This window comes from Otolemur garnettii, unplaced genomic scaffold, assembly GCF_000181295.1.
Source record: "Otolemur garnettii isolate 467f Iridium unplaced genomic scaffold, OtoGar3 scaffold00032, whole genome shotgun sequence".
In the NCBI taxonomy this organism is placed as follows: domain Eukaryota; kingdom Metazoa; phylum Chordata; class Mammalia; order Primates; family Galagidae; genus Otolemur; species Otolemur garnettii.
The window spans coordinates 11,925,201-11,935,950 of record NW_003852427.1 but is presented as its reverse complement, the minus strand read 5'-3'; the positions used below and the strand labels follow the sequence as shown (position 1 = coordinate 11,935,950).

Below are 10,750 nucleotides of genomic sequence, written 5' to 3'. Positions count from 1 at the left end.
GCACTCTACCCAGGGGGATAGCTTGAGGCTCCGTCTAAAAAAAAAAAAAAAAAAGAATTTCTCGTTAACTTTTTTCAAAAATCTGTATCATTTCATTTTAAGAGCTTAAAATTTTTATTTTGTTTATATCAGTAAATACTTTAAAAATAATTTTTGTGATTTTTTTTTAACATAGAGGAAAATATTTGGATTTACATTAATTATAAATAGTCCAAATTAAGTTCAGTAATTATTCTATAAATTTGATATATTTTATAATTTGTAGCCTTCAGAAGGTTTACATTAGGCCTTTTTTTTATATATCCCCTCAGGAAATTTTAATCAATGTGAAAAAAATTGTTATTGTTTTTACTGTAGTGCTGAGAAAGTACAAGAAATTATTACTTGGCTAAAAGGACATCCTGTCAGTACTTTATCTCGTTCTTCTTGTGATTTACAAATTCTGGATGCAGCTATTGTTGAGAAAATTGAGGAAGAAGTTGAAAAGTGCAAGGTACTAACTTTAATAACCAAGATTATTGATGAGATTTAAAGTTAAATGGACTGTATTATTACTTTACAAGTAATTTGTTTCAACCAAATAAAAACTTATACTCAGTGATTCTAATTAGTGTCAAACAATCTTATAATTTTAGAAAGTACTTTGAACCATTTCTAGTGGCCATTAGTAAATTAATCTGAATAAACATAACACTTTAACATACAGAAGTCATAGCATTTAAATTTTATCTTTATAGTATTTCTGATTTTAAGAATTAATATTTTATTAGTCTAGTCACAATAGAAAGTTTGATTGAGAATAAGGTTAATCCCCTATTTCTTTTCTGGTTATTCCTTTAAGACACAGTTCATTTTTTTCATAGAACATACTTTTTGTTTCACTTTGTCACCCTCGGTAGAATGCCGTGGCATCACCGTTCACACCAACCTCCAGCTCTTAGGCTAGGGCAATTCTCTTGCCTCAGCCTCCCAAGTTGCTGGGACTACAAGCACCTGCTGCAACACCTGGCTATTTTTGTTGCAGTTGCCACTGCTGTTTTAGCTGGCTGGGCCTGGGTTCAAACCCATTACCCTTGGTATTTGGGCCGGTGCCCTACCTACTGAGCCACAGGCACCACCCTACAGAATTATTTCTAAAATGTACTTTTCTTATTCAAATACTCATTCAATTATTGAGAATTTTTGAAATCCCACTTAATTTCACCTATTTTTTTTTAATATCTTGCTTTTTAAAAGCAATAAACTTCTGTAGTAGATTTGTCTGTTTTATCTGTTTTGATCCTCTGTCTTGGTTCAATAGAAAGTATATTGAGGCTCAGCACCTGTGGCTCAAGTGGCTAAGGTGCCAGCCACATACACCTAAGGTGGTGGGTTCAAATCCAGCCCAGGCCCACCAAACAACAATGGTGGCTGCAGCCAAAAAATAGCCGGGCATTGTGGCAGGCGCCTGTGGTCCCAGCTACTTGGGAGGCTGAGGCAGGAGACTTGCTTGAGCCCAGGAGTTGGAGGTTGCTGTGAGCTGTGATGCCACAGCACTCTACCCAGGGGGACAGCTTGAGGTTCTGTCTCAAAAAGAAAAAGAAAGAAAGTATATTGATAGTATTGATTATTTTTAATTTTTGATTTTATTTCTTACAAATTTGCCTTTTTATTTGAATGATATTCCTTCACTAGCCACTAGCATAACCTTCTCTTGTTTGAACTAATGGTAGAGTAAGTTAAAAACTGGACTCAGGGGGCATTGCCTGTGGCTCAGAGGAGTAGGGCGCTGGCCCCATATTCCAGAGGTGGCAGGTTCAAACATGACCCCAGCCAAAAAAAAAAAAAAAGAAGAAGAAGAAAAAAGAAAAAACTGCACCCACATACCATCTCCTGAGTTCGAGTTCCTCCTTCAATACTTACATCCTTAGGCAAAATATTTAATTTTTGAATACCTGGTTTCCTCAATGGTAAAATGGGGATAAAATGGTATCTACCACATAAGGTCATCAAGAAGATCAATTGAGTTAATACATAGTACATGTAACCTTCCTCTAATACTAGTATTATTAATGCCTAATAATGCTTAGCTATTAATATTAATTATTTAAATTATTTTATCACATACTGAAGAACAGTGATTATAGTCTAGAAAATACTAAATGACTTTTTCCTTAGGGAAAAATATATAGCTCATGGGCAAGAGTTTGATTTTGGAAAGGTCATTGATATGCGGCTGAGGATAGAAAGCCCATATTTCTTTTTACTGGTCTTTCAAAGTAGAGTGAAATCTGTTTGGTTTGGTTTTTGAAGTAAGTTAACAAACATGGCTTTAAGCTTTCAAATTTTAACCCATTCTTCCTTTACAAACATGATACACATATAAAGTTGTAATCTGTTGTGAGTATGGCATTTTTAATATCTGTATATAATACAGTATTTTTTTTAAACCTGTTAAGGTATCAAGAATTTGCAGTTCTGAATTACTTTTTCTTACCCTTTAGTGTTATTATGTTATGAGGGTAATAAATAAAAAGAAAAGAAAAACTAAAAATAGACACAACTTCCTGAAGATGATTTAAACTTTTCTTTGCAGTACAGAGTCATCATTAAAAGTATCAGTAGTTTTCTACTGAACGTGGTTTCCAAACTCAGCTAATTATTAAAATTATTAGGGAAGCTTTTAAAAAAAAAATACATTCTGTGTTCCACCTCTAGAACGCTGCTTCTCCAACTTTAAGGTACATAATAGTCATTAGGGAATCTTGCTAAAATATTAGTTCTGATGGAGTAAATTTAAGATGAAGCCTAAGATTCAGCATTTCTAACAAGCTCACAGGTGACCACATTCTGAGTTGCCAGTCTCCAAACAACTCATATGTTAGGCATGATTAGAAACTATTTTGAAAATTACTCAGCTTATTCATTTTTCTAAAGGATCAATTTAGATAGCTATTATGTTCTCTAATCAGTGCTATAGTGTAACATGCCTAAGGATCTCCTAGAGCATATGGGTCATTTGTGAGGCAGTACTACAGGCACAGTTCTACTTTTTAAAGTTTTTTTATCTCTTCTCATATTTTTTCTTTTTGCTGTTATTAGTGGGCACCAATTGTACTCTATTAGTTTATCTGATCTGCTGTGGACTGGGCACATGGACACCTTGTTAATAAGGCCTTCACTATTCACCCTATTCAAACTGCAGTATCTCCCCATACTGCTATCCTCCTTACCTGCTTTATTTTTCTCTACGCTTTTTATCTTCAACCATGCTATTTATTTCCCTAATTTTCTTTCTTGTGTATCTTCCTCAGTTGCAATAAAAGAACAGTACACTACTTTATCCCCAGCACCTAGATCAATCAATACATAGCACATAAACGAAACTTATTTATGAAAAGATTAAATGAAATGTCTTATAACAAAAGGAAAGATGCTATTTAAAAGCTTGAGCATTTTATAGTATATAAATGAATGAACCATAGCTTATGAACTCTACAGTTTGGGATTGTTTGGGGTCCTTTTGTATTTATTCCCATAAAGCTATATTCTAAAGATAGGTGGCTGCCATATATTTAAGTCTGCTCCAATTTTTCTTACTAGGTGAGAATTCACTTTAAAAAATTTAATAGGAATAGTAGTTTATGGTTAATTATGGATGTAAATTATTCTCACGTTTTTGTAAGATAAAACAGGTAATATTATTTCCATCTTGCAGATGGAAGGCAGCTAATTTAGCTAAGTACATTTTCACAGAACTAATAAGTAGCAAAGAAAGATTAAAGCTCTTCTTTGAGCATTTAAGTATAAACCTTTATTGACCATTGTATGTAATTCTTTTTAGAAAAAACATTTGAATAGGGCACATTTATAAAAAGTTTAAAATAGATTAATCTTCTGTGTTAGAAATAAAGTTACCTTTGGAAAGACTAGTAACTGGAAGAAGTAGGAAGACTTTCTCACATTGTGCTTAGTAATGTTTCTTGAACTTATATATTGTTATACATAAATGATTTATAAAGATTCATCAGGCTGCTGAATTTACCATGTTTATAATTTTGCATTTTTCCATATGTTGTATACATCTCCCAAAAAAAATTACCTTAAAAAGTTTTTAAGCTGGATGTAGTGGTTCACACTTATGGGAGGCACTCTACGAGGCCAAGGCAAGTAGATTGCTTGAACTCAGGAGTTCGAGACCAGCTTGAGCAAGAGTGAAACCCCATTTCTACTAAAAATAGAAAGTCCTACCCCAGGGTGGCACCTATGGCTCAGTGAGTAGGGCGCCAGCCCCATATATCACGGGTGGCGGGTTCAAACCCAGCCCTTGCCAAACTGCAACCAAACAGTAGCCAGGTGCTGTGGCGGGCGCCTGTAGTCCCAGCTACTCCGGAGGCTGAGGCAAGAGAATCACTTAAGCCCAGGAGTTGCTGAGAGCTGTCTGATGCCACGGCACTCTACCAAGGGCAATAAAGGGAGACTCTGTATCTACAAAAAAAAAAAAAGAAAGAAAGAAAGAAAAGAAAAAGGAAGAATTAGCCCAGCCTCATGGCAGACACCTGTAATCCCAGCTACTTGAAGACTGAGGAAAGAGGATTGCTTGAGTCTAAGAGTTTGAGGTTACCGTGAGCTATGATGACACCACGGCACTCTAGCCTGGGCTACAGAGTGAGACTCCACCTCAATAAAAACAGTTTTAAATAAGAATTTAGGTGGCAGGCATTTTATAAATATTTATTTTATTCCTCTGCAGTTAACCCTTAAAGTTAATTATTTAATTAGGCTTTCTTAAATTCAGACACGTTGAAATAGCAAATAATGTAATGATTTTATATAAATTTTACATTTTAAAAATAATTCTTTTAAAAAATTCTTAATTTTTCTTTTTTACTCAAGCAAAGAAAGAATAATAAGAAGGTACGAGTAACTGTGAAGCCTCATTTGCTGTACAGAGTAAGTTTCCTATCGAAGAATTCAGAGTTGCTTTTATTAACATTTGAAAGTATGAAAAAAACAAAAATGTTTTCAATATATTAGTAGGAAAACCTTTTTCAAAAATAGAGTTAATATCTTTCTTCTCTTCAGCCTTTAGAACAGCAACATGGAGTCATTCCTGATCGGGATGCAGAATTTCGTCTCTTCGATCGTGTTGTAAATGTGAGAGAGAACTTCTCAGTTCCAGTTGGCCTTCGGGGCACCATCATAGGAATTAAAGGAGGTAATACCTCAATACTTGACATATCTTCAAGTAAATTTATGCAAAAATTTATGGCTTTTATAAGTATAAGCAGAAAGTAATTATAAATCAGGAAAAAACTAAATCTGTCTACATTTTAGTTATTTTTTTAGGTTGTACTTTTCAGAGAAAAGTCTTTATAATCATGTAGGCAGCAATAAAAGAAGGAGAAGTTGGAAGGGGCTGCTGAGAATTTGGTAGTTTATTATATCACATTAAAATTATACAAGATCTTGGTAGGTATACATATACAACATTTTTATCACTTCTTAGACTTTTATATAATTTGGCTCAGAATTTTACCTTTATTTTCATGGTAATCTCTTCGTTTCTGTGAAGAAACAAACAAACATTATGTTATTTATAGTTAAAAGATTGAAAAATTAAATGCGTATTAATTTGAATTTTATAAACATAACTAGATTTATATATAAAACAAACCTATCAATCAATCTGTTGCACAATAATGTGCATATAGTTAATATGCTCTGTTGTATACTTAAAAATAGCTAAGATAGTAAATTTTATGTGTTTTTCACCACAATTAAAAAAAAATGAAAGAGGGGAGAAAAAAGAGAAGAGGCCATAAACAGTCTGTGTTCCAAAGAGATAACTAGAATGATTAGTTTTATAGCATAGATTCTAAAGATCAACCTCAGCATGAAGCATCATTAACCTTTTGGTCTCACCCTCCAGAAAGGAGGAAGAACTGACAGTCTATGAGCCTAAGAAAACTGGATATTTAGTGCCAACAAGGTGCAAGGCACACGAACATTTTGTATTTAACCCTCACAACCACTTAAGAGGTAGATGTTACATCCATTTCCTCACCTGTGGCCCATGTTTACATAGATTTGAACTCTTTCCCCTAATTCCTGCCTAACTTTGTCTTTTCTTTCTTTCTTTTTTTTTTTTTTGTTTTGAGATAGAGTATCACTTTCACCCTTGGTAGAGTGCTGTGGCATCATAGCGCACAGCAACCTCAAACTTTTGGGTGCAAGCGATGTTCTTGCCTCAGCCTCCCAAAGTAGCTGGGACTACAGACACCTGCCCCCAATGCCCGACTCTTCTTTTCAAAGACAGAGTCTCACTCTTGCTCAAGCTGGTCTCAAACCTATGAGCTCAGGCAATCCACCTCCTCAGCCTACCAGAGTGCTAGGATTACAGACATGAGCCATTGCACCCAGCCCCCTACCTAATATTGAATAGTAGTTGTGGACATTTTCCATCTGCAGAACTTCTTCAGGTTTTTCCAGCCCAGCCTACCTCTAAAAGAGAAATTTCTTCCCTGAGTTTTTAAAAATGTTTTAGATATATTTCCAGATATAGGAAATGGATTAAGGAGGATCAAGCTCTGGGGCTAGGCCTAGTAAGTTAGATAGATGGGTGTAATGAAGCAAACTTCCTGCTGCCTCTGCTCTTCAGATACTGAGTTTATTGGTGGTATTTTAATCAGATTATCCTGATAAAGCCTTAAGACTTAAGTAATAGAAGTTTCTTTTCTTCTAATGACTCTTATCAGTAGTAATGGCCTCTTGGCATCTTGCCTTAATAAGGATTTTAAGACTACACATATTCCAACTCAAAAAGATCTCTGTCATTTATTAAACTTTGTCTGCCATGGACATGGAATGGAAAGGGAAATATCATTTTCACCCTCAACTGAGACTTCATTTCCAATGAGTTTTCCCCTAAAGTGTGTGAATATTCCTCTTACCAATAACCTTTTGAGGAAGTGGGCCTCCTCCAGGCAGAAAATGGGAACCTAAAAGGTGTGCCTTAAGCCTACAGAAGAGAAATACCTGCCTTTCATTGAGCCTCACTTTCATGGGATTCAGTGTTAGGTATGTCACATGGAAGCTGGGCATGGTGGTTCATATCTGTAATCTTAGCACTGTGGGAGGCTGAGGCTGGAGGATCACTTGAGGTCAGGAGTTCAAGACCAGCCAGAGCAAAAGTGAGACCCCTGTGTCTTAAAGAAAAAAAAAAGAAAAGAAAAATAAAAAAGTGTAGTGGTGTGCACCTGTAGTCCCAGCTACTGAGTAAGATCATGGAAGAAGATTGCTTAAGCCCAAGAGCTTGAAGTTACAGTGAGCTATGAACAGAGTGTTCTGGTCTCAAAATAAGTAAAGTCACATTGAAAGGTACAGCTAAGCTAGATGGTGCAAGATGGATGCACTTTGCAGACTTGGTTTTAACTGGGCAATTGGAGACTGGGGATGGAGGAGGCAGTCCCTAACCCCCAAAAGTGGTTAGCTTAGTATCAAATATTGTATAATCAGAGTTCTCCAGAGAATGGAGAATGGAAAGAGAAAGAATAATTGATTGATTTTAAAGAATTAACTTACATGATGGTGGGTACTGGCAACTCCAAAATCTGCGGGGCAGTCTGGCAGACTGGAAATTCCATCAAGAGTTGATGTAGCCTTAAGTCCAAAGCAATCAGGAAGCAGAATTTCTTCCTTTTGGGGGTCCTCAGATTAGATGAGACCCACACACATTATGGAGGATAATCTGTTTTACTCAGAGTGTACTGATTTAAATGTTAATCACATTTTAAAAATACCTTCACAGGAACATGTAATGAGTGTTTGACCAAGCAACTGGACACCATAGCCTGACCAAATTGACACATAAAATTAACATTATGAACATTTAGACATGTGTCTCCCAAATTATACAACCATCCATGAGATGGTTTTAAATGGGACAGGGGGTAGTTCATTAAATAATATTAATCATAGAGCAATTCGTTCATATTCTACTTTATTTTAAGAAGAAAGACCCCGGCTCAGCGCCTATAGCTCAACCGGCTAAGGCGCCAGCCACATACACCTAAGGTGGCGGGTTCGAATCCCCAGCCCGGACCTGCCAAACAACAATGACGGCTGCAACCAAAAAATAGCTGGGCGTTGTAGTGGGCGCCTGTGGTCCCAGCTACTTGGGAGGCTGAGGCAGGAGACTCGCTTGAGCCCAGGAGTTGGAGGTTGCTGTGAGCTGTAATGCCACGGCACTCTGCCCAGGGGGACAGCTTGAGGCTCTGTCTCAAAAAAAAAAAAAGAAGAAAGACCCCATTTGACATGAGACCCTAAGACTTCTCTAACACTTATTGTAACAGAAAAAAAGCAAAGCCAGAATTCAACTATAACTTAATCACTGTTTTGTTTTCATCAAATTTATTTTCACAGTGACCTTCCATTTATGGTAATGACAGATGTTTCTTTTTTAGATATATGTATTTAAATAAACAAAAGGAGTCCACTTAAAGTTTAAAAAAAAACAGACCTATCAGAGAAATCACCCCAGTTGGGTTGCTCTTGTTAGGTTAAAAAATGTCTCTATCGCTCTTTTTGCTGCTTGGCTGCCACATCATGGGTCACATGCATGTTCCCAGGAAGGGCCTGTCCCAGTCAGCTTTGCCCTATTGCTGCAGCATTCCCACTTGGCTGAAGTTAACGTCTGATGACGTGAAGGAGCAGATTTACAAACTGGCTAAGAAGAGCCTGACTCCCTCACAGGTCGGTGTGATCCTGAGAGACTCACATGATGTTGCTCAAGTACATTTTGTGACAGGCAATAAAATCTTGAGAATCCTTAAGTCTAAAGGACTTGCTCCTGATCTTCCTGAGGATCTCTATGATTTAATTAAGAAAGCGGTTGCTATTCGAAAGCATCTTGAGAGGAATAGAAAGGATAAGGATGCTAAATTCCATCTGATTCTGATAGAGAGCCAAATTCATCGATTGGCTCGGTATTACAAGACCAAGCGAGTTCTTCCTCCCAATTGGAAATATGAGTCATCCACAGCCTCTGCCCTGGTTGCATAAATTTGTCTATGAATTCAAACAATAAAATCATTCTCTAACTAAAAAATAAAAAAGTCTCTATCTTTATAAAAACTCTCAAAAATAGAAATACTGTCAGTGGCAGCAACTGTGTTTCAGTGAGTAGGGCGCCAGCCCCATATACCAAGGGTGGCGGGTTCAAACTCAGCCCCGGCCAAAGAGCAACAAAAAATAGCCAGGCAATGTGGCTGGCACTTGTAGTCCCAGCTACTCGGGAGGCTGAGGCAAGAGAAACACCTACACTCAAGAGCTGGAGGTTGCTGTGAGCTGTGATGCCCCCACGGTAGTCTACCCAGGGTGACAAAGTAAGACTCTGTGTCTTAAAAAAAAACCAAAAGAAAGAAATAGTGTCAGTATTTAGATACTCTAACTAAGTGTGTTGTTTATATGTCACATGGAAAGAAAGGCAAATAAGAATAAATAGCCCTCTAAGAGTAGAATGTGAACATTTTAAAATAAAAACAAAGAAAATGACAAAAAAAAGAATAAATGGCTCTAATTACAAATTATAGACCATTTTTAATAAAAATATTCAATAGTCGTTAAGGACATAGAACAATGAAAACTCTCATTAACACTTACAGTACTCCTGGTAAAGTAAAAACTTATAAAGCTACTAGGACTAATAAGTAAGTTTTGCAAAGTTACAGGATATAACATCAATATGCAGAAATTAATCGTGTTTCTATATATTATCAATGAACAGTCAAAAATTGAAATTTTATAAAATGCTACTTATAATGTCTGCTCCGTGCATTTACCATGATATAGCATCAAGAAGTAGTAATTACTTAGGAATAAATTTGACATAAGATCTACATCATAAAAATGAATGCTTCCAAGCAAAAACTTACATGCTGAATTTTCATCGTACAACTTTTTTAGTGTCTCTCTCTCTCTTTCCCTCTTACTCTTTCTCTCTCTAAACAGCTAATAGAGAAGCTGATGTACTATTTGAAGTATTATTTGATGAAGAATTTCCTGGAGGCCTAACAATAAGGTTTGTATTTCCAGATGATAATTGCACTTTGTGAATATGTCCCTGTGGCTAATGCCTTTACATTACTTGTTTATTTGTCCACAGTTTGAATTCATAGGATGTGCAAATATTTTACTTGGAGTGATGCTAAGGATATTACACTCAATAAGACAGATATGCTTTCTACCCTCATAGAGCTTCATTTTAGAGAGATATAGTATTATCTAATTGAAATGTGACAGATGCTGGAAAGAATTGCATATTTCTATAAAGAATATGACTTGTCCTGAGAGTTCCAGAAAGACTTCCTTGAGGAAGGAATATATTAGATGGGACTTGGAGAATGAATAATAATTGACTGGGTGAAGAGGAAGACATAGTGACAAGTGTTCATAAGAAGGAATAGCATATGCAGCAAAGGACATTTATAGTTAAATAACTTGAGGAATAGAAGCATCCTTTGAATTTAGTGACATATCAGTGTTTTTCACTAGTTTAAGTAGAATTGTGGGTACTCAAGCAGGATAGGCATGGTTTAGGGAGTGAATGGCAGTTGTAGTAATGGAGGCATGAAATTGAGATGACCCATAAGAAGTTATACTATGAAGGGAAGAAAAGATAATTGAAAGTTGGGTTTAAAGGAAGAGGGTTAGATTACTTTTAATTTAACATGAGTGAGACTTGTGTATCTTTTTTTTTTTTTTTTTTTTT

At 36.1% G+C, this 10,750-nt stretch overlaps 1 protein-coding gene and 1 pseudogene across 2 annotated transcripts in view; both read left to right on the top strand.

Moving 5' to 3' along the window:
* Positions 1–10,750, top strand: part of XRN1 (5'-3' exoribonuclease 1) — a 132,774-nt gene that overhangs the window by 71,885 nt on the left and 50,139 nt on the right. Inside the window, exons 26-29 of the mRNA XM_023512996.1 lie at positions 358–493; positions 4,876–4,932; positions 5,065–5,197; positions 9,991–10,060. Coding sequence (XP_023368764.1) covers positions 358–493; positions 4,876–4,932; positions 5,065–5,197; positions 9,991–10,060 — 396 coding nt within the window. The remainder of the gene's footprint in view (positions 1–357; positions 494–4,875; positions 4,933–5,064; positions 5,198–9,990; positions 10,061–10,750) is intronic.
* LOC100949236 lies at positions 8,551–9,095 on the top strand (annotated as a pseudogene). Its single transcript, XR_001161272.2, has one exon. The product of XR_001161272.2 is annotated as a 40S ribosomal protein S13 pseudogene (transcript).